Source organism: Miniopterus schreibersii (genome assembly GCF_964146895.1).
Source record: "Miniopterus schreibersii genome assembly, chromosome: 2".
Classification (NCBI taxonomy): Eukaryota; Metazoa; Chordata; class Mammalia; order Chiroptera; family Miniopteridae; genus Miniopterus; species Miniopterus schreibersii.
Window position 1 is genome coordinate 173,538,192 of NC_138102.1, and position 13,730 is coordinate 173,551,921.

Below are 13,730 nucleotides of genomic sequence, written 5' to 3' on the forward strand. Positions count from 1 at the left end.
GACCCTAGCATCCTGAATACAGGTTTTTCAGAAATAGCAGACTCTGATTGTCCTCCTTCCTGTTACTTACATTGGCCAGTAGAAGCCATTTTTCATTTAATTATAAGTAAAATACTAATTTGGAGTTGACTGTACCTGTTAGAGTGATTTTCACTAAACATCGTCCTGCCTTCTTTTTCTTTTGTGGGTTTTAGCTGAGGACTGGATAGTTGCAAACACCGATCTGATTGACAAGACCAAGTTCACCATCACAGGTCTGCCCACGGATGCTAAGATCTTTGTGCGGGTAAAGGCTGTGAATGCAGCCGGGGAAAGCGAGCCCAAGTACTACTCTCAGCCCATTCTTGTGAAGGAAATCATAGGTAGGTGGTGAGCCTTCAAAATGTTGTCTCTGTTCCACATTATTTGCTTTCCTTTCTTAAACCAGCTTCTTCAAAACTTCCTATTTCCTTGTCATACCTTTGATATTGTATTTGTGCTTCCTGTGAGTTAAAAATAACAAAACAGCTCTTTTCAGGCAGCATGGAAAGCAGGCCCGGGTTTATAACTTGGTATGAGGGCCAGTTACAGTTAGTTAGCCTCACTGGTTCCTCACCACTGACCATTGGGAGAGACAGAGAGAGGGAGGGTGGGGGTGCAGTGAGGGCCAGTTAGTTAGCCTCACTGGTTCCTCACCACTGACCATTGGGAGAGACCGGGGGGGGGGGGGGGGGGGGTTGCAGCAGTGCGAACAGTTCTTACAGCAAATGTCTCAAGCGCATCTGCAAGGTCAGAACCATTTTCCTAATAACCTGAACACAATGTTTGACATCTGCTCTGATGGCGCTGAAGCGGGAGCGAGTCAAACTGCTGGTGCCTTAGCCTGGATCAAGTGAGCGCCACCAAACCTTGAGCTTTTCTTAACCTCACCACGTGCACTTGCGGATAAAATACAAGGGCCAGTTTTGCCTTGGAGCACCCTTTTTTTTTTTTTTTTTTTAGTGATTTTTTTTAAGAGATAGAGGAAGGGAGGAGGAGAGAGACATATCCATGTGAGAGCCTAACATGGCTCGGCTGCCTCCTGCACACCCCTAGCAGGGATCAGACTCACAACCCAGGCATGTGCCCTGACCAGCGTCACCTATAATGTGCTTCACCATCGTCACAAGTTACTGTAAAATTCCAACAGCATCATCTCAGTAGCAAGTGCTCAGTGCTCAAACTTTTTTTTTCTGGTAAGAAAGAATGGGCAGTCCTACCAGCCCATGTGGGGTTTGTAGACCTTTAATGGGTTGTTCATTGGAGAATATACTCACTGTTGGAAACTATGAAAAATATGTACAAGGTCCCAAGAGAAAGTTTGGTGTTTTTCTATAAAGTTGCTTTAGGCTTATAATGACAATAAAAATAGGAAGTTGCAGTAAAATCAAAGAGGTCAACGATAATTTTGTTCTGCTAAACTGTTAAAATATCTGAAGAAAACATTTGGAACTGAAGTTACCGTATATAATTTATTAGTGGCACATTGAAGTCTTACTGCAGAGACACAGGCAGTGAGCGTCATGTCAGTATGCTGATGTCAGGCTATTTCCAGTGTTACTATACTGACCACAAAATTGTGCTATGCTCCTCTCACTCAGAGCCTCCAAAGATTCGCATCCCAAGGCACCTGAAGCAGACCTATATCCGCAGAGTTGGAGAAGCTGTCAACTTGGTTATACCTTTCCAGGTATTAAATAATTCAGGGGTGGTTCACTTTCTCTTCCAATGCTGGGGTGTTTAAGAAGAAGAGGGAGATGCTCTAGTGTTGACATTCATCAGGAGTCAGGATTTCTTCCAAGGGAGACAGGTAAAAAAAAGAAGAGATTTGGGAAGTGATAATCTCCTGCTATATAAGAGAAATCAGTAAAACTGTCATAGATTTTCCTTCTGCATGACACAAATGAGATCTGAAGCTCTGGGACTTTGGTGGGGTGGGAAGGAAACATCGAGGAGAGAGCAAAACAAGAAATCTTGACGATTCTTTCTGGTCCTACCCATCTGTAAAACTGACCTTCATTCGAAGTGAAGTTCTCAGTATAACAGTCAGGAAGATGACTTGGGCTTACTTCCCACAACTACCCTGAACCAAATGAAATTCCAATAAGGGGGATTCAAATATGTAAATATTGTTAAGTCATTGCTCCAGCGAAAGAACTTGTTATTTATAAGATTAACCAGGCTTTACCTACAGTAATCAGTTTTGGTCTCATACACACACACACTCAGTCGAATACACACACAGTGCACCACCACACCCTTACTCATTTGACTCTTTTTTTGGCCTCTAGACAACACTGTTTAATGGAACTTTGTACAATGGTGGAAATGTCCTATATATGTGCTGTCCGATACGGCAACCAGCAGCCAAACGTGGCTGCTGAACACTTGAAATGTACAACTAGGAACTAGTGTGACTTTTCAATTTTCCTTAATTATAGCTAATCTTAGTTTAAATAGCCACATGCTGCTATATCAGACAGCATGGCCTTGGAATTTAGGTCCCTGTCCATATTTGAACACACAGACGTACACACACACACACACACCAGAGTTCATTCAAACTCAGAGCCCCCATGAGAATCAAGCTAACCAAGCTAACCAGTGAGTTCAGGCCACCCTCATTGAACTGGGGCCCACACTTTAGAAGAGGTGGTTAGTTATCTTCTACATACATCGTGCATGAAATCAGGATGAAAGCCATGGAGGATGCAAGTGTAAACACAACGGGGGAGGAGATGACTTGGCGAGGTTCCTCTCACAGCCTCAAGTAAAACCAGGAGCTGGGACAAGGCAGGCACTGGGGACCCAGCCTCAGCCCTGGACCAGAGCTACTGAGTCATTTCTACCACTAGGGCTCATCCCAGTGCCCAGATCTTGGGGGTCTGTGTGTTTCATCTCTGTCACCTGGTCTGGGAGAGTAAAGAGCATGAGAACAGGAACCTCATAGGTATGTCATCCCAGGGGCTTCTTAGCTGCCAGGAAGCGGGTGACAAGACTGTTCCATGTTTGTATATTCATGTAACCTCTAGAGATCTCATAAGCATTTTCTCATTTAATTTGAAAAAACACCCTGTGAGACAGGAAGGGCAGATTTCCTTATCCTCACTTCAGAAGGGAAGAAACTGATGGTCAGAGAGGTTAAGTGACTGGCCCAAGATCACACAGCAAGTAAATGGTAGTGCCAAGAGCAGAGTCTATGTCTCCTGACACTTAATCCAGTGCTTTTTTCACTTCATAGGCTATCAGACAACTCAGTCTTTCCCCCAGTAGTTAATGGCATACATTTAAGGAAATAAGACCTGGAACCATTTTTCTGCATCTTAACAATATTGTCCTCCACTTCCCATGGACAAATCTGAGCACCCCCAACCATTCTCCATGCTCTGTGGGAGGGGGTGTGATGCGTGTCTCTCACATTCCTTATGTAACCTATCAACACTACCCGAGGGACCCATGGGAAGGTCGTGCCTCACCTGACTGAATGAAGGCTTGGTTCCCGTCTGTGGGGGAGCCTGGGAGCCCAGGAATCCTAGGAAGTTTCTTTGTCATATAAACTGAAACCCATATCCGTGAATGAGATAATAATTTCTCAAAGTCTGCTTTGAAAGAATAGTTTCAGCAGCTAGAAAAAAAGAGAGAGAGAATACTAGACAATTCTGACGTGAGCAGTAAAGTGGGATAAGAATCATTATTAATATCGTTTAGATGGTGTTAATAAAACACTTATGTAGTGTGCAGAAGCTTTCTAAGCACTTCAGTCTTTATAACCACCCTGTGAGGTAGGCACTATCCTTGTTCTCATTTTACAAATTGGGAAACTGAGGCACAGACAGTTTAAGTAACTTGCCCAAGATCACGAGTCAGAATCCAAATGTAGATTCCAGAGCCCCTAAGCCCACGCTCTTGACCATTACGCTGTGTTGTGCAGGCTCTGGAGCTGGACAGACCCAGTTGTAAAACCTGGCTCTAATGCTTACTTAACTGCAGGGCCTTGGGCAAGTCATTTAACTCCTTGTCTTAAAAAAAAATGAGGCTAATGATACTATCTTGATATGAAGCTGACGGGAAGTAATAAGCGTCATGTACCTAACGTAGTGCCTTGTACACAGAATCAGTCAAGGCAGCGAGTATTACTGTTGCTGCTGTAGTTGCCCGCCTCCAGGCTGCTTGCCAAACTGGGTAAGCCACTGCCATATTTTTGTAATAGTGGGAAAAAATCTTGAGACCATCTGATTTCCCTCCCCCTCTTCTTTTCCTGTCTGTCTTTGCAGGGAAAACCAAGACCAGAATTAACTTGGAAGAAGGATGGTGCAGACATTGATAAGAATCAGATCAACATTCGCAACTCTGACACTGACACCATCATATTTATCAGGAAAGCAGAGAGGAGCCACTCAGGGAAATACGACCTGCAGGTCAAAGTGGAAAAATTTGTGGAAAACGCGTCAATCGACATCCAGATCGTTGGTAGGTTTGTGAGAAGGAGCTAGAACGTTCTGTCAAAGCAGTATCTGGACTAATTATCCTTGTCATTAAGGCTAAAGTGACAATTTGTGTTAGGCTGGCTCTACATAAAATTCTTTTATTTTAGAATTTCTTAACAGATACATGAGTAAGACTTGTTGTCATTTCAGAACAGTTTTTCACCGACTAAAAGGACTAATCGTGGGCGACTTGGGGCATCTATGTTAAAGAAAATTTATGTATATACTTTTTAGTGAAAACCATCTGTATTGCTTTAAAATCCAGTCCTCTCTTACTCTGTTTCTCGACTCCTCAATGATAAAACTATGCCATGTTAATTCTTGTGTAGAAAACACTGTAGATTCTAGACACAGTTTAACATGTGTCTACTACACGTAGCATTTGCTAGTAGTAAGGTTTTAGTGGAAACTGAAGGAATTTTTGTTAAATATAAGGAAGACTTGCCTAAATGAAGTTAAACAGGTAAACACTGAATTGGTTGATCCGCAGGGCTGGTTAGGTTCTGACCTGTGCAAATACCAGATAAGGTGAGCTCTTCCCTCTGTCCGGTTAGGCAAGGAGGGGAGACGATCTCTTGCAGGTGGCCCTCTCTCACCTGAACTGTCCTCTGATTTTTGCGATGCTGTGAACTTACCCTGTAGACCGCCCAGGGCCGCCCCAACTTGTGAAGATCGAGGATGTCTGGGGAGAGAATGTTGCCCTGACATGGACACCGCCGAAGGATGATGGTAATGCAGCCATTACAGGGTACACGATCCAGAAGGCTGACAAGAAGAGCATGGTAAGGCCGCTTTCTCTGCTTCAGCAGCAGCGAAATCGCATGTCATCCAAGTAAAAGGAAGCCCGGGGTCCCCTCTCATGGGGAGCCCGTGGGGGCTGTGGACAAATGAGCTGACCCAGGAGTCAGACCTGAATCCCGGCACTGCCACTTAAGAGCACATGTGCACGGACAGTCACTCTCACCTCCATCGTCTTCATCTGTAACACAGGTACATGAACACTTTCCCTGCTCGGTTCTCATGAAGCTGAAACAATATGAAGCACCTCATACAATGCTCAGGAGAATTTAATAAATTCATTTGCTCAACAAATATTTGCTCATTCTGGATTCTGACTCAGATTGACACCCACGTAACTCTTTCTCCTTGTAAAAGAAATGTTGACTAGAATACACAAAAGGACACTAGTTAGAAAAGAAAGATTCTAAAGGAAACAGCATGTGCAAAGGTCCTGAGAGGGAGAGGACATTGAGGCTTAGAATGTATAAATGACTTGCTCAAAATCACCAGATTTTAAATGTTAAAGTGTCGGTGTTCCTGAATCAGAATCCATCCGCTACACTTTACTACTGTCCTATCCGTAAATGAAGGAAGGAATAAATGAAAGTTTGGACACACATGGCATAGAACCATCTTTCACTCTCATAGGAAGAGTAACATCACACTGAATGATATGGATAAAAAGTCTTTTAAATTGTTTTTGAGTTTATTGGGGTGACACTGGTTAATAAAATGATATAGGTTTCAGGTGTACGATTCTATAACACATCATCTGTATATTGTATTGTGTGCTCACCACCCCAAGTCAACTCTCCTTCCATCACCATTTACCCCCCCCGTTACCCTCTCCTGCCTCCCCCCACTCCCCTGATAAGAAGTCTTTAGACATTTACACCAGCAGATAGCAGAAAGAACATAGGTTATGAAATTACATCAGGTTAATAGAACAAGGAAGGAAGGTTGGTAAGGGCCGTTCAAGTAACAGGAATGACTTCAAGCCTCACCTTTTCATGAAAACTACTGCTAGCGTATCTTTTCTTCCCCCTGGGTGGGTATTACATGACAAAATGAGATTTGTCATTTAAAGCAACATCTTTCAGCTAAACCTGGACAGCTTGAGAGCTGGATCAGTGGATGACTTTGCAAGGGAAGCACTGCACGTCTTGAATTTCCTTAACAGTGAGGGCTCTCCTTTGGCCTGTGGCTCAGGTACTGGCTGTGACTGCAGAGGTACCACGCTTCCTTCCGGTGGTACTTCCATTCTTCCACCCCCGTCATGTTTGCCCAGTATTTGTTTTCTTCAATATCTAGTTGAGTTTAGGTGAGCCAGGACTTTCCTGCTGCTTCATATGTCTGAGGTCTGCCTGGTGACAGGGAATGATCCCTAACCCGTGCACCCCTGTGTTTCTGTTACATTTCAACAGGGGCAAACCCGTGGACCAGAAGATGCTCACTCTGCCTGGTGTACTTCCCAGGAGATCACTGCACCATTGTCTCTTTGTGGCTACAGATGCTGCTCTTCACTTACATTCCTGTAGTCATTCATGCCTTCCATAAACAATGTTTTCAGTGTGTGCGCCGACACATTTATTCATTCAGTCATTTACTAGGGCTTGAGCACAGCTCTAGCTGCTGGATAAAGAAAGGGAGAGAAAGGGAGGGAAGGAGGGAGGGAGGGAGGGAAAGAGGGAAGGAAGGAAGGAAGGAAGGAAGGAAGGAAGGAAGGAAGGAAGGAAGGAAGGAAGGAAGGAAGGAAGGAAGGAAGGAAGGAGGGTGGGTCAGCTCTTGCTCTTAGAGCACTCACAGTGTTGGCAAGAAGAAAGACATAAAACCAAATGACAAACCAATATAATAAATGTTGGAATAAAGGTTTGCATAAAGTGCTTTGGGAATAAAGGCAGGCATAATACATTTGTTTGCTGATTTAAAATATACAAAATACATAATTATGGCCCCTAAAAGTTGAAGGAAAATTCTTCCCTTTATAAACTGTCTTTTTTTTGTCAGCAAGTGTATTTTCTCAATTAGTGGTCCCAACCATATGTAGTACAAAGGCAATTTCTAGTGGCTGCCACATAAATTTTGAGACCACTCTATTTCTTGGTATGGTGAGGGAAAAAACGAAGAAAAATCATTTAAGCTACTCATTCATTCACTCATTCATTCTAGTATTCAATAAACGTTTATTTGTGCATGGTACCTACTATGTGGCAGGTACTGTGACAGGCACTGGGGATAGGGGGTGAGAAGAAAAGTCTGTTTTTAGCATCCTGGTGTGTTCATCCCAGTGATGGGTGGGCACAGAAAATAAACAAGTAAAATAGTAAATATATAACTTAAGGTAGCAAGTGGTGTGAAGAAAACTTTGTCAGGTTAAGGTGACGGGGTGTGACCTGAGTAATGGAAGGCTGGACAGTTAGGGAGGAGGTGATATCTGAGCAAAGACCCAAAAGAACCTGTGTTGATAATATTAGGCAAATTTGTTGAATGATTTTAATTTTTCTCTGGCGATTTAGCATCATCTCTTCCTCAGAATAGATATGTTGGCACTAAAATTTTATAATTTTATTTTGTTATACAAAAGATAGATAAATAGACAAGTAGATAGATAGATAGATGACAGACTGCACAGTTATGAGGAAACTATAAAGGTAGTAGTTGGCATCTAGGGTATATGATTCTAATGTGTAAATGAAGATTAAATTATACAGTCAAGTGTAAATTACTTATAAAGTATTAAATGTGTGGTGTTACTGCTCTTGATATAAAAATTAGTGCTATTTTTCTTTTGGTGAATGAAACATCCCTGTGATTGATTCTGATCAACAGTTGGAATAGTTGTGTATTTTCAGATGATTTTCTCAAAACTTTTTTTTTTCCTTTCAGGAGTGGTTCACTGTCATTGAGCACTACCACCGAACCCACGCCACCATTACCGAACTGGTCATAGGAAACGAGTATTACTTTCGAGTCTTTGCAGAAAACATGTGTGGCCTCAGTGAGAATGCGACAATGACTAAAGAGAGCGCCGTGATTGCCAAGGACGGTGAGTCAGTAGTGGGCTGATAAAAGGGGGCTCCCGACCCAGTTCCAGAGAGGGAAGGTTTGGGGGAGTTGCCCTCATGCCACCAGACAGTTCTTAGACACCAGCTTGAGAGCCCACGATTCCACTCGATTCTGGCACTGTCACCCAGAGAGAGCGTCAGATCCCACAGGTCACCGGCTCAGTCCCCCAAGAATGTCCCCACCTCAGATGCCAATCGCAAGTCCAGCTTGTCTCCTGTGCTTCTAACAGACTATATAAATCGGAGGTTCCAATGACGCCCTCCTCAGGTTTGATTAATCTCCTAGAGTAGCTCACAGAACTCAGAAATATTCTGTCTATGCAGCACTGGTTTAATAGAAAAGATTGTAACACGGAGAATCGGGTGGGAGAGGGGCATGGGCCGAGCATGGGGAATGGGCCCCGAGGCCCCTGCTCTCCTAGAAGCTCCCGGGGTCAGCAGTCTGGAGCTCTACAAACAGTTCTTTCTGCCTTTTATGGAGGCTCCATTTCACAGCCACGATGGATTGAATCTCTAGCCGCTCTCTTCTTCTTGGAGTCTGGGGGCAGGATTAAAAGGTCCAACCCGTTAATCACAAGGTTGGCTCCCCGGCAACCCAGTCCCTGGAAGGGGTCAAAAGCCATCATTAACATAACAAAAGACACCTTTCTAGCTCTCCTCGCTTAGGAAATTTCAAAGGTTTTAGGAGCTCTGTGCCAGAAATGGGGAGAAAGACCAAATGTGTATTTCTTATTATAAATCACAGTATCACACTGCACATCTAAAGACACTGGTCTCCAGTGACTAGAGGAGACTGAACGAAAAAGAGTGTGGTTGAAAGGGAATAAAAAAATGATAAAGGACTATTGTTAAATTATAGCAAAAATGTCCAAGTAAATACTAATTTTAAAAGTAAATTTTTGGAGAAAAATTATATTATTGCATTTTTGTAAAAAAGTTGTAACTCATTCCAGCTTCTGGGCAGGAGGTGTACAAATGCCTAAAATCACAGGGACAGGAAAAAGTAGAAACATTGATATCTTGAGCCTGGGTTACTTCTATTCTTGGACACCTTCAACGTAGCTACACGAGACCGGTGAAATGGGTGAAGCTGAATTCCATGCCTATCATTTCATTTCCTCATGAACCACTCTCCTGAAAGCTCTGTCTCATCACTGTCACAGTAAAACACATTGTGGATCAGAATGCTCTGACACCAAATTCTTCTCAATATTTGTTTCAGTTCAAATGACCACTCTGCCCCCTGTGGGCCTGGCTGTACATTTATACCCTCCAGAGTGAATGCCCTGCGCTATTCACTCATGTTTTTACTTGTTTTTCTAAGGTCAGGGAAGTTTTAGTGGCGAGTAAAGTATGTCAAGAATAATAGAATCTCCATCCAATTTGTATATTTCTAATGCTTGTTTTTAAGGGAAAGTCTACAAAAATCCAGTGTATGAAGACTTTGACTTCACAGAGGCTCCCATGTTTACTCAGCCTTTGGTCAACACCTATGCTGTAGCTGGGTACAATGCCACTCTGAACTGCAGTGTAAGAGGAAATCCTAAGGTACTGTGTTTCTTTTTTTTATTTTATTACATTAGTTAAATTTAAGAATTAACCCCAAACTCTCTTTTGTATTTGCCACATTATGAATGTAATAATACAAACTCACCCTCCAGTTGCTATTTGTGTCTTATCTGGGAGTGGGGGGTGGCATTGGTGGAAAATTAGGTGCACCATTTAAATGTAGTCGTAAAAAATGTTTATATTTCTTTACTAAATAAGGGATACCTACCAAGGAAAAAAACCAAACTACCTATTTTTAAAAGAACGGAGAGGTAAGGAGATGGAAGTAATATTGTTTCACCTGAAAAGTTAGGTGGTACTATTGATTCATCAAGTTTTCTATAATAGATTAAGGCAAACCTACTATACTACAGGCAGAATTTAAAATGTGCTGTATTAAGGGGACAGACTACTAGGAAGGAAGAAATCACATCTGACAGAGGAGAATTAGAGAGGTTTTAGGGTTTCATGTTGTTGGCATGAACAACAAATTAATGAACATCGCCCATAGAGATACTGATCTGTCCCTGAGGGCCACTGAGGGAAGGAGCCCTAGAATTTGAAAAATTGCAAACAGTGGTATTTTCCCACATATACCATGAGCAGAAATAGGAAGGTCAGAGAAGCCAAAGTGAGGGTGGGAGGAAGATGCTGAATTCATGTCTAATTGGAGGTGATATTGGTACATCCAAGTAGGAATGACCAGTAGGCAGAGGAGAGGTTCACTGGAGCTTAGGACAAAGGCCAGGGCTGTGACTCTCAGCTCAGGAGTCTCCTCCAGGCATGGGGGTGCTACATTCCACCCCTTGGAGTTGAAGCTCTAGAAAGGAATACCATTGAGGAAAGAGGGTAAAGAAAACCATTGAGGAAAGAGCAAAAAGCCAAGGACCAACAGGGGAGCCTCAACGAATGCTTCCCCTTGGAAGGCGGAAGGCAGAAGAGAATGGTGTGACGAGAAGGGCCACCTCTAGGGTCCGAGAAGGGCAAAGTCACATGAGGTAGAAGGGGAATGGGGAGGCTGTGCACTTACTTAAGGAAGGAGAAGACAGTGGGCAAAAGCAGTGGGAGGCCAATGATGTCAGACGTAGTTCAGAGGTCAAGGAGAATGGAGGCACCTCCCTGGGCAACTGGGTTATCACAGACCTTGAATTCTCTGGTTAGAGAAGAGCCATTGCCACCAGATGATGAAAACAGATGTCGGAGGACAGATTAAATGGTGAGGAGGCATAAGCAGCCCGTAAATCACTGGAAAAGAGTATGAGGAAGAGGAAGTGGAGAATATTAGATGGTTATGACACCTTAGGAGGTCCTCTGGAAAACGCCCAGCAATACATAGTCTCCTGCCTGAGGAAACTGAAATGCAGCTGAATCCATTTGGGAAGACTGGCCAGAGCTGACCTGCGAGCAGATCTGGCTGCTGCTTGGGAACTGCTCACAGTGCAGACTCGGCCACTAACTCCGCATGATGTTGCAGAAGCGAAGGGAACCAGGGTTGCTAAAGTAATCCTGGCGCTAGAAATGTATTAGCTTCAGAAGCTACTGAGATGTCCTTTCTATCCACCACAGTGTAAACAAACAAACAAACAAAAGAATTGCTCATTCGTTCTCTTGCCAAGCCCTAATTTAATTTGAGAGAAACAGTGTTCAAGTGGATATGGATTCTTCTTAGATGTGCTTTCTTTCTAAGCCATACTTTAAAATTCTGTCACTGGCTTTGATGACCTATTAATATGCTAAGTACAGATAAATTTTGACCTAATTTATTTCAATATTAACTTCAGCCCAAAATAACCTGGATGAAAAACAAAGTTGCTATTGTGGATGACCCCAGATACAGGATGTTCAGCAACCAAGGGGTCTGTACACTGGAGATTCGCAAGCCCAGCCCCTATGACGGAGGCACTTACTGCTGCAAAGCAGTCAATGACCTCGGGACAGTGGAGGTCGAATGCAAACTGGAGGTGAAAGGTATGACGTCCGAGATTTTGGGTATGGAATAAAATGAAAGAAAACCATTTAATTATTATCCTGGGGTGGAGGAGGAAGGGTGAAGAGAATTTGGGAAGAAAAGACATTTTTACATCTTGCATTCACTCTTGATTTATTTGTGAAGGCTATTTGATTTTTTTAAGTAGACATCTTCATCTCTTGCAATTCTTGTTAATTAAATAAATGTTAATTACAGTGGAATGCTGGTATGTGCACAGCATGGTGAGAATAAATAAAGTCAGGAGGGTATTATTTTGGTGATGTATTCCATCTATAAATAGAAGCCTAGCACAAAAACTTATTTAATGATATGAATTTACACTATTTTTAATTAGTTTACTATTTTGTGAAACTTCCATACATATGGGTAAGTTTGCTAATGTGGTGTAGATTATTACATATGTAGAATGTAGCATGTACATATTTTAACCAGTTGCTTTTAAAATCTCACTAGAGAACTTCCATTTACAGGTCTGCATTTCATTTATACTAGTTTCCAACCAATGTAAATCAAGAAAACATATAAAGATTGATGTGGTAGAAAAGTTTCAGCATAACCTGTCATCTTAATTTTCATATTAATTGAGTATCATTTTTATACTAAAGTTTTTTCTTGACAATCAAAACTGACTTTGGGACACCATGAGACAGTAGGTGACACGATTCTAGTGTCTTTTCTCTCCTTCCTATTGTATTGCCTTGCCTGTCTGCAGTAACCAAAGTCTTTTTTCCTACCTCTCTATAATAAAGAAATTATGACCTGAAAGTCAGAAAGATAATCTCGTCAATATCTGTTTTTAGGAAAAACATAGTAAATGCTTATGGTATTTATGTAAAAAAAAAAGGGTTTTAGTCCTAAGTTTAGTATAAAATAGTAAAGAAACTTACAGAAAAAATTTCCTTTTGTAACTGTTAAAATATAGTATTATTTCTCTTATGATCTCTTACGATCTCTGTCGGTCCTGAGGTAATACAGTATAGTAGATTCATAACTGAGTGAAAGGGAAAAAAATTTTTCTTCCTATCAAATATAAAACATAATATTCTTAGAATTTTAAAGCTTACTCTTGAGATAGTGCTTACAAATTTAAACATTACTTTTTAGTTTTTATTAGCTTTAAATGCAGATTATGGTCATAGAGTTGCAAATATATCTGGTTTCTAAACTCCTAGCCTGATTAATTCTAAGGTACTGTTGGTTCTTATGTTTCAGAAAATAACTAAATGTTGCTAATGATATAAAATGATTTCATAAACGGTTCAACATTTGGGGTCCTCCATAAAAGATAATATTATACATATAGATGATATATTCCTTTTTTTCAATCCAAATACTTTATTTTTTTAATCTTTATTGTTGAGTGTATTATAGTAATTACATAGTGAATTATATGGTAATTGAATTTAATAATATCAATAATGTATTCTAGTACCTAAGTTCATAGTAAGATATCGGTTGTAATATATTGGTAAAAGCTTTTGGTCCTAAAAGTAAAGCCAGAATTGTTTATCGTCAGATTGTTGTCTGATAATAGGTGACTTGAATCAAATTAAACTGTGAAAAATAAAGGTAAAAATGTGAACTGAGAACAAATAAATACTGGTACAAATATTCTAATTCTACAGTGATATATCAAGGAGTAATTTCCCCTGGAGAACCACTGTTCCTGGAGGGGCAGCAACAGGTTTCAAAAATCCACATCCCACCGGATATTTCTACTTTCTGTTCCATTCCTCTTACATGAAATCGCACTTTGCATGTAAAGCTTGACTTTCTCATTCGCTTTTCATTAGATTTTTTAGCAGCTCATGGCATACAGGGTTTATGCCATGAACTAGGAAG

General features: G+C 41.4%; 1 protein-coding gene across 12 annotated transcripts in view; it reads left to right on the forward strand.

Moving 5' to 3' along the window:
- Positions 1-13,730, forward strand: part of MYBPC1 (myosin binding protein C1) — a 77,084-nt gene that overhangs the window by 60,685 nt on the left and 2,669 nt on the right. For 7 of the 12 annotated variants that reach the window (XM_081130302.1, XM_081130309.1, XM_081130305.1 and 4 more), the window contains 7 exons: positions 195-362; positions 1,620-1,708; positions 4,293-4,488; positions 5,148-5,287; positions 8,172-8,331; positions 9,762-9,898; positions 11,680-11,866. In XM_081130302.1, the coding sequence (XP_080986428.1) occupies positions 195-362; positions 1,620-1,708; positions 4,293-4,488; positions 5,148-5,287; positions 8,172-8,331; positions 9,762-9,898; positions 11,680-11,866 (1,077 nt within the window). Of the gene's footprint in view, positions 1-194; positions 363-1,619; positions 1,709-4,292; positions 4,489-5,147; positions 5,288-8,171; positions 8,332-9,761; positions 9,899-11,679; positions 11,867-13,513; positions 13,705-13,730 lie in introns of those variants that run through there. The other 5 variants (XM_081130310.1, XM_081130306.1, XM_081130303.1 and 2 more) reach the window with 2 other exon arrangements.